General features: G+C 47.7%; 1 protein-coding gene across 4 annotated transcripts in view; it reads left to right on the top strand.

Annotated features, from left to right (window-relative positions):
* The window catches only part of Vps11 (vacuolar protein sorting 11), a 152,526-nt gene that overhangs the window by 59,068 nt on the left and 79,623 nt on the right, over positions 1 to 13,835 (top strand). For all 4 annotated transcript variants that reach the window (XR_011893268.1, XR_011893267.1, XM_072287063.1 and 1 more), the window contains exons 11-13: positions 672 to 750; positions 1,055 to 1,201; positions 13,522 to 13,807. Coding sequence is in view for 2 of the 4 variants with exons in the window: in XM_072287063.1 (XP_072143164.1) it covers positions 672 to 750; positions 1,055 to 1,201; positions 13,522 to 13,807 (512 nt within the window). In the remaining 2 variants the exon portion in view is untranslated. The remainder of the gene's footprint in view (positions 1 to 671; positions 751 to 1,054; positions 1,202 to 13,521; positions 13,808 to 13,835) is intronic.

Genomic DNA, 13,835 nt, shown 5'->3' on the forward strand with positions numbered 1-13,835 from the left:
ACAAAGTATTTGCTTCCTGCTGCCAGTACTTTTCATAATAGCGTTGTCTCACTGCCGGTGAAAACTATCAGCCACGGAAGTGGAGTGGACGCGAAAACGTGGATGGCCTCGCTTCGGGCTGCCAATGTGAAGATATCCTTGACATGGCGTGAATTCGCATCTTTTGTCACCGTCTCTCAAATTTAACAAAATGAATTCTTTTCTTATTCAAATTTGCTTTTCCCGATTGCCTGATAATTAGAAAAATTTTGCGGCTTCTTCCGTGTAAGAAAAATCCATCAACGACTGTACTTCTTTATATAAAAGGTCGAATTTCAATATGATGAAATTTTGAGATAAAGAAGCAAATGGCATATTTTACTGACTACATTATACCAAGGTTAAGCTGTATAATTAAAATCAACACTTCATGTGAACATGTGGTTCTGAAATGTCAATTATTGACTCAAAAATTTCTTGAAACTCTGTGTTAGAGCAGTGCTACAGGTGCACTGGTGGAGGCTGAAATAGTGGCCCACATGAAAAGTTACGCACACTTTGAAAAAAGTTATCTTCATTATCTCACCTTTGTGAACTATCAGAAACTCCTACAGCATGATGGTATTTAGTGGTTTTGGTGGGTCTTACTGTTCTAGCCACTTATCTGCAAAATTTATCAATTTATCCTGCAGCAAGGGTGACTATGAAGGGGCTGTGCAGCAATATATACGCACCGTGGGCAAGCTGGAGGCCTCGTATGTCATTCGCAAGGTGAGGCTGTCATTTGCATTGAGGGCTCCAGAAACTTTTTTGTTTCTAAGAACTCTACTAACCACTAAAATTTAGTGCACAGAACTAAAGATACATACAGTTTATGCATTGGCATGAAGGGTGCCTCTTTCTGTCTTTAAGCAGAAGATGATGTCTTCACCATAACATGCAATTCTAATATGTACGAAAATGGCCTGGGTGTTAGCATCAGTAGCGTTTGAGTACCCAGGAAATCAATATGAAATCCACATCCTTGCGTACTAACATTGATTCTGACTGCTTTCTGCTATTTGACCCTTCACAGTTCCTGGATGCTCAGCGCATTGGTAACTTGACTGAGTACCTGCAAGAGCTGCACCGGCGAGGTTTTGCCAATGAGGATCACACCACACTCCTTCTCAACTGCTACACCAAACTTGAAGAGGATGACAAGCTCACCAACTTCATCATGGTTACTCTCTTATTTTGTCTCAAGCCTCTTGAGCATAGTTCCATGCAAACTGAAGCAAAATTGGTGCTGTAATGGCACTTCCATTGTTATAGGAATGGTGGCATGCACAGACTAGGTCTGCATACTGCCCAATTAATTCAATTGTCCTGCTCGGTGAGCTTATCGTAGTTCTTTTTCAGAGTTTCAACATTCTCATAGCTTAGCTGTTTAGCACTGCTTTTATGTTGTGGTACAGGACCGTAGCTGTGTTCAGATTTTATAGGCCTTGCATCAGTCAGTCTCGGAGTGCTGTGGCAATAACACTGTTGGAAGGAACTGCAAGCAAACAGATAGCTTGTTTTTTTGCAGCAGCTTTGCAGGGCTTAAACACATTCCAGTAATAAACATTGCATGCTGCTTATAGCAAAGAAAAAAAAAATTCAGTTTCATTCAAAGAACGAATTACTAAAAACGATAACAAAGTTTGGTGCTGCACTGAAGCTCCTTAGTCTGCATTGTAACAATGCACGGTGGTGACACATCAGTGGAACGCAGAAAATGAGGCAAGTCCTGCTGGGCAAAAGAAATGGTGCCCTAGCAGATACCAGCTGCTTTGCAATGGTGGCCTGATGAGGAATGTTGGCCGTGGTGTTGCTGGCACCGTAACTCGGTAGTGCATGAGATGAAACCAACGAAACATTGTCAGCAATTGTCATTGCCCAAGATAGTTTAGCATGACATTCACTGTATCTTCCCACTCTAACCAGTGCAGGCACCATGTATAGTATGCGCACAGCTGCACAGCAGTAGCGCTAATGCTTGTGTGCACTATGCTCATGCCAGCAGTGGAAAAGCAAAACACTGTCCTGACTCCGCTGCAGAGTCGATTGAGTTGAGTCTATTGGTGAGTCCAGTTGGCTTCGTTGTTTTTGCAGCTAAATGCACTGTTTGGCTTTTGCAACTTCGGAGTTATCCTAACTCTCCACATACGGGCAATGCATGCGCCATCGATATTATGACAGCATGGTGGCTGCCGCAGTGCCAATGGTGGGAATATGCTTTGAGTGTGCATATAATTGCTATTAAAAAAAAAGAGAAAGGAAGAGCTTTCTACTGGTGTGTTTTTGCAGCCTTGTTGCCAAAACGACACTTAGAAAGTTTTCAGATTGCAGGCTGACCCATGACTTTCACGATACAAGGCACATATAGTCGAACCCACTTATAATGATACCGGTTTTAACAATGTATCGGTTATAACAATGCGAAGCGGCTGCACCACCAGCCTTTCTATGTTTTCCGCGGTGAAATAACCCGCTTACTACAATGCCCTGATGCCGCATTATCGGTTATAACTATGAAGTGTGGCTGCTGGGTGTCTGAGCCAAAAGGTAGTGAAATGCAAAATCCTTGAAAAGAAAAAAAAAAAAAAGAAAACGAGAAATTTGAGCCCTTCATGATAGGCTGCTGCGTCAACAGCTGCCGCACGCTCATTTTCCAGCCATCTCCGTGTGCCTCTCTCCCGTCGCCCTTCCACCCCTTCAATACGAACGTGCTGCAGCCATAGCTCTAAGCCGCCCCACCCTTCGAGACACGAATGGACTGTGCCAACTATGCTGGTCGCAGATTGCTCGCATGTTGCTCGCTGGCTCCTTCTTCAGTGCAGTTCTGCAAACAGCTTAATCACTCGCGTTTGTCTTTGTTGGTTGTGTACGAATCGTTCCTGGCCACGCGGTTTCTCAGCCTTGTTTGACCAACAGTTGGTTTGACTTGCCGCCGAAACGGAAGATGGCTGATGCGCCCGCTGATCATTGGTAATGCACAACGTTGCCGATAAAAAGAAAGCGCATGGCTATAGATTTGGAAACTAAGTGCTTCTAACCAATGAGGCAATTGTCGCGAAAGTGCTTGCATCAGATAGCGACGGCGACGACAGCCGTGATGACACGGTAGGGTAGGCTGCCTCAACGTTGTCCTCACAGGAGGCCGGGCAGATGATTCAGTTCCTCCGGGTCTTCGTTTTTGCGAGGAACCTTCCACTGCACAATGTGAAGCACATGGATGCCTTGGAGGAGGATGTCGGCAAGCTTTGTGTAAAGCATGCAAGGCTGATAGACACAGGGTTTTTTTCCATGCAAACCAATGAGAAGTACATGGCGAGATGCTTGTGGTGATCGCGCCTCAGCGTTTCTTCTGGATTTCTCAAGCTGGCAGGCTGCCGGGGCAGCTTTCTCGCAATTTTTAAATGGCCTCTTTTGGAGCTGCCAAAGCAATGCCTCTGTGGTGCTTGCATGTCGCTTGCCACTCGTGACCCTTCGTTGCAGTTGTTATAGCAGTGCCAGTCTTTAATGATGTGGGGATGCGCGACTTTCACGCATCCCCTGATATGTTGTTTTCCCACACGGCTCGCGTGGCCTGGCGCCCATGGCGGTCGGAGTGGTTGAGGCGCAGTACGAGAGACAGCGCGAGTGTTGCGCTGCTAACGCCGCCGATAGGCGGGGTTACTTGGGCGCCGAGAGACAAGGCGCTTGCTCTCTCTGGGGGTCTGGACAGCAAGCAGTACGGATGTGCCGTGCCGCGCGTGCGCCGACCCATGCTTCTGCGAGACCGTCTCGCGTGGCCACCTTCGAGCGCGCCACCGTTCGCATGACCGTACGCGCGAACGACCAGGCATTGGGATCCAGCATGGGGCGAACATATTCGCTCGCTATCCGGTCACGGTGAGTCGGACTTCTAGATTTGTCGTGCGCCCATCGGCATGTTTTGTGGATAGCAACTCGGCTAGCTGGCATTGATCTATGAAAGGTGCAATAAATTCCCTTGTGATTGTTTGCACTACTGTGTTGTCGTTCCTTTGTCCCAAGAGCACGGAGGAGAATCCCACATCTGGCGCCCAACTTGGGGCTCTTGGGGCATCGGACGATAGATTTAACAGTTTTGCTTCGTTCGAGACCTTTGTTTGAACCGAAGCGTAGGGCTAGCGCGGATTTTGATCACTGGCGTTGGCGGCGTGCCTTCTTGAGCGAGGCGACGGTGGCTGTAGTGTGTTTGAACATGTCAACATGCTAAGCCTTTTAATGGCATTCGTCGCTACGAGAGTCACGTGGTCTGCATCCTGGGAGAGCGAGGCTTAGCGCCCGCGGAGCATTGCCAAGCCTGAAGCGAGTGAGTACGGAAGCCTCGTGGGTGGTCCGAATTCCTTATGTAAATAGCTTCTTCTATCTCTTTGACTCGGATGAAGTCGCGGCTCTGGGAGCCGGGTGGCCGCGGGCCACGGGTGCCACTACGGGCTGACTGGTATTGCGGCCTGGCACCGGGCGCCCCGACACCGTCTGGGACGGTGGGTGCCGTCAACTCGGATGCTGTGTGCACCGAGCGGGGTAGGACCACCTAACAGAGCTGATGTCTCCTCGCGGCTGCCTGTTTCGCTCCCATTTTGGGTGTTGTTTGTTGGATGCCGATTGTTGTCAGAGTAGCGATGCTTTAGGCCTAAGGCTTTACGAAGCTGCCTGTCGCACGTGGAGGGACACAACCTAGTGGACCGTGGCATTGAGGTGTTGCACTTTGCTTCCCTCATTCTAGTTAGCCTCCCACGAATTGAAATTACTCGTTCGACTCAAGGAAGCGAGCTTCGTTCACGTGAACTTAGCATCTGAGTAGCCGCCCGATCTTTTGCTAGCCGAGTTGAACATCGTACCACGTGGGCAATGCGCATGCAGAATTCTTCTCCCTTGACTACTTTAGTGTTTGCCGAGTGTGTTTAGTGTACGCAGCGTGATTGGAGTCACCCCTGGTTTGCCGTCACCTGCACATCGTCTGCGCTGCTGCCCCGGACTACGATCGAGCCACTGGGCAATGGGGATGCTGTGGCGAGTTCGGCGCAGCGACTTCGGCGGCCGCCTGTATCCAGCTCGCAACCCTCGGCGGCGGAGAAAAGAGCCGGCGGTCACCGACAGCCACTGCGGCTCTAGCCAGCAGGGCGCGTCGGCGCGAGCGACGCTTGCTCGTTCCTACTACTGCGTCACCGTTTCCGGAGTCCTGGCCTGGAATCGTGCCGTCGAGTCTGCAAAGCTGCTGCTGTGACCGGCGGACGCCAGCGGTGTACCCAGGGACAATGTCGGCTCGCATGTTATGGACAGCGTGTGGACATTTCCTCGGTGCGGCCAATGTTGCATGTACAACCTTGTTCGCGAAGCACGCGTTGATGTTAGACCGTGTCACATGTCTCGCCGAAATATGTAGTGATTTAAGGTTGGGGGGATGTGGGGATGCGCGACTCTCACGCATCTCCTGATATGTTGTTTTCCCGCACGGCTCTCGTGACCTAGCGCCCGCGGCGGTCGGAGTGGTTGAGGCGCAGTACGAGAGATGGCACGAGTGTTGCGCTGCTAACGCCGCCGATAGGCGGGGTTACTTGGGCGCCGAGAGACAAGGCGCTTGCTCTCTTTGGGGGTCGGGACAGCAAGCAGTACGGACGTGCCGTGCCGCGCGTGCACCGACCCATGCTTCTGCGAGACCGTCTCGCGTGGCCGCGTTCGAGCGCGCCACCGTTCGCGTGACCGTACGCGCGAACGACCAGGCGTTGGGATCCAGCATGGGGCAAACATATTTGCTCGCTATCCGGTCGCGGTGAGTCGGACTTCTAGATTTGTCGCGCCCCCATCGGCATGTTTTGTGGATAGCAACTCAGCTAGCTGGCATTGATCTATAAAAGGTGCAATAAATGCCCTTGTGATTGTTTGCACTACTGTGTTGTCGTTCCTTTGTCCCAAGAGCACGGAGGAGAATCCCACAATGCTGACAGCCATGGCTTGTTATACGCAATCGGAACGCCCAGGAAGGAGTTAGACGAGTGAACACAATCAGCAGCCAGATGGAGGAAGGTGGGGCGGGGGGGGAGGGGCACTGGCCTCCCCACCATTATAGTTTTCTCACATCAGGTCTGTGATCCCCTTATTTTGATTTTTTATGCAACGCGGTCATAGCAATTTTCGGTTATAACAGTGAAATTTTCGTGGCACTTGAATATTGTTATAAGTGGTTTTGACTGTAATGTGTTCTATTCTTTCAAGGTTCCCCTGCTTGACAAATCCTATGGACACATTCAAAATTATCCTTTCTGCCTTTTCAAGTGGTCACATAGTGCTGTTCACCAAATCAGAAAACGACTGCCGTAACCTTTCCCAAGAATTTTGGAAAGTTATTCTTAGCCACTACTATGGTATCTTCAGAGCTTGTTGTGACAGCAGTTAACCCTTTATTGAACCCACAAGCTTTGATGGGAGTCAAATCCACTTGGAGGTATGGGTGAACTGGCTGTATTTCCAAATTGGATTCCAATTGACATTGTGAAAGTTAAGAGTTGAACCCACGACCTTTGGTGGGAGTTGAACCCCCAACCTTTGTTGTTAAATAAGGTGAAGAGAATTAAGACATAGTTAATTAAGATAAAGTTAATTAGGGCACTCGAACCCACACCCTTTGGTGGGAGTCGAACCCACTTAGATACATTATTACGGGAAAAAATATTCACAGCGTGTGTATATATATATATATATATAGCCTGTGTGTTGTCTTTGGAAACGTACATGGAGAGCATGTGTATGAGTGCGGTTGAGGCACTCAGTAAGTCCGTTTCTCTGGGGATGGTAAGCCATGGTGAATTTGTGAGAAGTAGAGCAAGATCGGAGAAGGTCGTCGACAACTTTTGAAAGAAAGCAAGAGCCCCTCCCATGGTGCAGGATCACTTCGTGAAGTAGGAAATCCCCGACATCAGTTGCACAGCTAGTTGGAAGCGCTCGTGTAATGGCATAATGCGTGGCATGGTCTGTTGTGACGCCGAGCCACTTGTTACCATAGGATGTCGTTGGAAAAGGGCCAAGGAGGTCCAAGCTGACATGGCAAAAAGATTTACTTGGGACATCTGTTGACTGGAAGTATCGAGCAGGAAGCAAAAGAGGCTTCTTGCAGCATTGACGGAGCTTGCAAGCTGCGACATAGAGTCGAACAAGGCGTTATAGCGCAGGCCAGAAGCATCTGCGAACACGATCATAAGTGCGGGAGACACCCTGCTCGAGAATAGTGGAGTGTAGGTGCTGGGGAACAACAAGGAGCAGTTCACCGCCATCGGCTTGCATGTTGTGCCAGTGTGAGGTGTCATCTAGTAGCAGGAACAGGTGGAGGGAACTGTTGTGCTTTTCCGAAGTGAGGCGCTCGATAAGGGATCATAAAGATGGGTCGTGACGCTGTTCGATGGCGATGTTGAGGAAATCGGTAATCGTCAAAACACAAGCATTGTCTTTAAGTTCTTCGGCATGGGGCGGATCGACCAGATAGCGGGAGAGGCAGTCGGCATCCTGCACAGATTTATAGGACACAGAGAAGGTGTACTCTTGTAAACATAAAGCGCAGCATCCAAGACAGCCTGTGGGGTCCTTGAGTGAGGACAGCCAACATAAAGTGTGGTGATCTGTAACGACAGAAAAAGGTCTGACGAACAGGTAAGGGCGGAGATTAGCAATGGCCCAAATGAGAGCAATGCCCTCACACTCGGTTATTGATTAATTCCGCTCTGAGGCTGAGAGAAGGCAGCTAGCATAAGCAATTACGTGATTTGCATCCTGTTGATGTTGGGACAAGATAGTGCTTTTCTGTGGCTACTTGCATCAGTGCGAACTTCCATGTAGATAGATGGATCAAAATGGCCCAAAGTGGGTGGATTTATGAGGGGAGCAGTAAGCGCTGAAAATGCCTCAGCCTGTTCACGTCCCCAACAGAAGCTAATGTCCTTTTTGAGGAGATTGGTGAGAGGATGAGCAATGTCAGCGAAATTCTTAATGAAGCTTCGAAAGTATGAACACAGCCCAAGGAAACTTCGGACATCAGCGGACGAACGAGGAGGTGGAAATTAGCTGACAGCACATATTATTTGTCAGGGTCAGCCTGGATACCAGTAGCATCGACCAAGTGTCCAACAACTTGTATTTGGTGACAGCCAAAATGGCATTTGCCAGAATTGAGCTGTAGGTCGACCCGTTGAAAGATGTCAAGAATGGCTGAGGGCCGATGGAGATGGCTCTAGAACGTTGGGTAAAAAAGAATTATGTCAACAAGGTAACAGAGGCATGTAGACCATTTAAAACCACGTAGAAGAGAGTCCGCCATGCATTTGAACGTAGCAGGGGCATTACATAGTCCGAAAGGCATGACTTTAAATTAGTAGAGGCCATCTGGGGTGGCAAATGCAGTCCTTTCATGATCCTTTTCATCGACAGCAGTTTGCCAGTAGCCTGAACGTAAATTGATCGAAGAGAAATAACTGGCACCATGTAAGCAATCCAGCACATCATCGATATGCGGAAGAGGATACACATCCTTTTTCATAATCTTGTTCAGATCATAAAAATCGATGCAGGATCTCCAGGTATTGTCCTTCTTCTTGACCAGAATGATGGGTGATGCCCATGGACTGCAGGAAGGCTCGATGATGTCTTTGGAGAGCATTCTGTCCATTTCTGTTTGTATAACCTGGCATTTGGCTGTTGACACGCGATAAGGCCATCCGTGGATAGGAGGAGTCTTGCCGGTGTGGTTAGAATGGTTGACAACGTTGGTTCAATCTAGCAGACGACTGCTGAAATCAGATAGTGGTAGGACGTATAGTCGGGGCACAGGTTGGGAGCTATCATTTTGGCATTTCGGCAATTTTGGCACCACCCAGCTCTGGTCTTGACCAGAGCTGGGTGGTGCCAAAGATTCAGCAGAGTCAGACGGTAGGTAGATCTGGTGTTAACGCAGAAACTCCGAAGCCATTCAATGGATACAGCATGGTGACTGTGACACCTTGAGCAAGAACCTGCGGAGTGGACCCAAAGTTCAGGATGGGGAGCCTCGCACGATTGCAGGTAACTGTGACAACAGCACTGAGAAGTGCTATTTGTTGTGTCAAAAGAACGTCATAGAGGGGGGATACCACGTATTGGCCATCGGAAAGAAGTGGAAAAGGAGACATTTGGACATGGGTCGCAGCACCAGGTTGCAGCTGGACAAATTCAACACACCGAGGTCGGGGTTGGTCTGCAGCAGTGTCGGCAGAGTACTCGAGCAGTTCGAGGTGGAGAGCACCGGTTGAACAATCATTAGGGGCAGAGTGGACTGTCAAGATGTGTATTTCAAGAGTCAGTTCATGAAGGCACTTGACGAGCACAGTGAAGAGAATGGATGTTGGGTGATCGGCAATGGTTATGCCGGCTGTACACATTCCCATCACGGCTGTGGTGCTGCCATTGGCTACTCGAACAGCAGGTAACTCGGCAATTGTCAGAACTTTCCGGAGGCCACAACGAAGATCTGAGTGCATTACTGACACTTGAGCTCCAGTATCAATGAGAGCTGTAGCAGGCACTTCGTCAACAAAAACTTTGATTAGGTTAGGTCTGGGAGCAAAGGTCAAGAGAGGTATTGCAGTCCAGGTCGTCAATGCAACCTCGCCTCCGGGAGCTGCATTGTTTAGTTTCTTAAGAAGCGGCCAGAATAAGGTGTGGAAGGGTACCGTCGAGATGGAGGCAAATGGAACTGGCAGCGTTGGGGGGAGGGCGAATGGCTGGTAGTGTTCCTCCATCTGTTTAGGTTAGCATTGCAGTGCTCAGCAAGAGGTGCCAGTGGTCAAGGTTCATGTTCAAAGTGGCGGTCAGCATGTGGTAGCGCTGAGGAGGAGGAGCAGCTGCGGCAGTGGCGGGAGATGTGGCAGACCTGAGAGCACACGAAACAAATAGGTCTGTTGTCCGGTGTTCGCCACTCCACTGGGTTCCTGTAACATTGGCTTGAATTTGGTCTCAGTGCAACAGTAGCAGCAATGGCAGGAGCGCAGGGACAGAGCACTGGCGAACGGTTGGCTGAATGTTCATATTTGCAATCTCTTGGCGGACGACGGCTTGAATGAGTGAGATGGTTAAGCCGTTGTGTACCTGTGGACCGTGAGTGCTTGGAGCCATGGCCACTAGCTTGCGACGGATGGCTTGTGTCAAACTCAGTGATGCAGGCTGTTGATGTTGATAAGTCGTCGCAGGAGGGGATGGCAACTGTATTGGGAAGCCGATTGAAGTCTGTGCGATATGTTTGATCTTAGCTTGTTCGAACTGCTGGCACTCCGTTGTGATGGACTCAACCGTTGGACAGCTCTAGGTTGAATGCATCGTCTGTGATGCCTTTTAAAATGTTGCCCTATTTATGTTAGTCCGACATGTCTTTATTTGCTTTTCGACAAAAAGTCAGAATGTCCGGAATGTATGAGACGTATGATTCCGTGGATGTTTGGGCACGAGAGGTGAGCTCTTTCTTGGCTGCTAAATGGCGTCCAACAGGCTTTCCGAAAAGATAGGGCAGCATCTCTTTGCATGTGTCCCAAGTCATAATGTTGGATTAAAGCGTCTCAAACCATACCTTCATGGTTCCTTGCAAGAAAAATATAACATTAGCCAGCAGAAGTGTTGCATCCCACCTGTTGTGGTTGCTGATGCGTTCGTACCACGCCAACCATTCTTCAATGCTGATGTCATCGACACTGGTGAAGGTTCCCGAGTCCACTGGGTAGCAGAGGACAACTTGTGGGGCTAGCCATGGCACTAGAGCAGTCCGCTGTGGAGATCCAGATTCGGTTTGTGGTGAGGTTACCCCGCACCTCCACCAAATATTACGGGGGAAAATATTTACATGGGATATATAGTATACAGGGAAAATGCGTAGCTCAAAACCACAAGGCAGAACAGTATCAATAATCGATGTCAGTGTCGCATCATTTTCCTCTTCTCCTTACAGTGGCTTTCTATAGCAGCACAAATTACTATGTAACATTATGGGCTAACCAGCCATATCTTCAAGTTAAATTCCAATTGACATTGTGAAGGTTGAGAGTCGAACCCACGACTTCTGGTGTTAAGGCACTTGAACCCACGACCCAACATGGAGATATAGGTGAACCAGCCATATCTCCAAATTGGATTCCAATTGACATTGTGAAGATCAAGAGTCAAACCCACTATGTCTGGTGTTAATTAAGGTGAAGTTAATGTGCAGTTAATTAAGACAGAGTTAATTAAGGCACTCAAACGCACAACTTTTGGTGGGAGCTAAACCTGTGACCTTTGGTGGCAATTAAGGCATGCTAATAACGTGCAGTTAATTAAGGCACAGTTAATTATGATAGAGTTAATTAAGGCACTTGAACCCACCATGGCAAGAAGAATCGCGACAAACCATTGACCAATGAGTTCCAAAGGTTGAGCAAACATCGTATGCATTCCATTACCAAGGCATCTAGTGAACTGGCAAATCAAGCACCCATGGTAGCGACATGCAGTCTCTGCCAAAACATCGACAAGACATTACGCATGACATCAACCTAATGGAAGCACACATTCTGTGCTTGACAGAAACAAGGATGGAAGCAGCAGATCCCAGAGAGTTGTTTGGGTATCGCCACGTGTGAGGCGCACGTCATGACAACACTGCAGCAGGCATAGCCAGCGACTCTAACCATGATGATGATGTGCAGTGTGCTCCAGAGCATTCACATGTGGATCTGACTCGAGCCTTTGCAGTCCTTACATCAGTGAACAGCGACAGCACAAAACTGGCAGAAATACAGGTGTACTTGGCTGTACACCACAGGTGTACTGCATCTAAAGATGAATGATCATTAATAAAGATATGCATATGTATGCCACAACAGGCATTTGCTTGGGCTGGCTTTAAAGAATATGCATGTTATCCCCCTCCCCAGCCTCCTTGGTGTCATGGGTGTGGGAGTTTTACAAATTTTGGAAGTTCTCATGCTGGCAGGTATGTATTTGTCGCCAAATTGTGCTGCATGTGATACAAGAAAAGATAGTGCTTCATTTTGTATCATCTCCTCTCTCCCCTTGCCTGTTTAGCTCATGCATGCATTAATATGTTTGAACCCCTCCCTACCTGTAGAATTTCTAATCATTACCTAGAGGGAAAACTGGGGTGCTGTCAGGCTTTTAATTGTCATCTTTCTCAGAGAGCCAAGACACTGTGAAGATGAGTCTGACTAGCAGCATTCCGTCTGTGACATGGTTCATTCTTTACTAAAGTGGTGTATGAATTGCCAATTTTTTTTCATTACTATGTAAATAAATTAAATCATGAGAGCTCATTCTGGTTTAGCAATTATGTCAAATGTGCACAGTATAGGTGTAACGCTAAATTTGGAAGAGAAACAAAGCTACGATGTCTGCACTCACTGTGCATCAGTTTTAATGATCTGTTTTTGTTTACTTCACGTGTTGAATTAAATGCGATTAAAAAAAATGATGCAGTATGGGCACAAAAAATATATGATGATTTCATTTTATGAAAGTATTTGTGCAGAAAAGACTGTGTATTAAGCCATGTTTGAGAGAAGCCTCATAGTTCATATGCTCGAGCGTTCCCATGGTGGCAAAGTGTTCAGTGGGAAATTCTCTTGCATAAACAGTGGGGCCAGATTTCCCACCAGTTAATATTGTAAGAAACTCTACAGAGCCTCCTGCCCCCTTATAAATTCTTATAAAACAAGAACTAATTAAGATATCCTAATGAAACTTTAGATTTGTCTCTTTATTGCAATGTGCAGTGTGTGTGCCAAATTTCAGCCCTTTCTGTCAAGAAACAAAAAAGTTAATTCTGATCCCCACCTCCCCCCTTAAACATGCGCCCTGACTGCACATTGAAAATGGGGTTGTAGGCTACTGGGAATTGCTTACATCTGCGAATCTTTTTTTGTGTATGTGTGAGGCAGGTAAGACTTTGGCACAGGGATTCCTCTTTAATTCATCTATCCATTCCATTATATTGGAGCATGTATGTTTTGTCATTATCTAAGCATATGAATCGTCAAGGTTAGCACTCCATTTCAATAGAAATGAAATGCAATAATGCTTATGTACTGACATTTAGCTACACATTAAAAGAACCCAGGTGGGTGTAATTAAATGGGGTTTTCCACAGTGAAATGTTTTTTTCTGTTGTTTACATCTAAATAAAATTGACAGGGCTGATAACCCTTGAAGCCTGCTGTATCGCTTCGACCTTCAGTGCTTCTGCAGTAGCTGGCATGCACTGTGAACAGTGCAATCTTAGTCTTCTTTTTTTTGTTTAATCTTCAAATTGTTAGTCACTAACATTGTTCTCTTCAATAAGATTCTTTTTCATAAAACACATCACCTTTATAAGATGCAATGCACCTTTTTTCTTTGTTTTTTACATAATCGACAGCATCCCACATTTTCTTGTTAATGCAAATTATGAGGAAACAGCACCTGATTGGGCTTTTGTGGCTGCAGACGGAGGACGTGGCCTTTGACGTGGAGATAGCTGTGCGGGTCTGCCGCCAGGCTGGCTATTTTGCCCAAGCACGGCACCTGGCCAAGAAGCACGGTTGCCATGACCTGTACGTGCACATTCAGCTGGATGACTGCAAAGACTATGCAGATGCATTGCAGTACATCAGCCAGCTGGACCATGCACAAGCAGAGGGCTACATGCAGAAATATGGCAAGGCGTTGCTGGATGCGATCCCGGCTGAGACGACCCAGCTGCTTATGCAACTCTGCACTGGTCGCAGTGGAAGTAAGGGCCTTAGTGCTCTCCTCAAACC

This window comes from Dermacentor andersoni, chromosome 3, assembly GCF_023375885.2.
Source record: "Dermacentor andersoni chromosome 3, qqDerAnde1_hic_scaffold, whole genome shotgun sequence".
NCBI lineage: Eukaryota > Metazoa > Arthropoda > Arachnida > Ixodida > Ixodidae > Dermacentor > Dermacentor andersoni.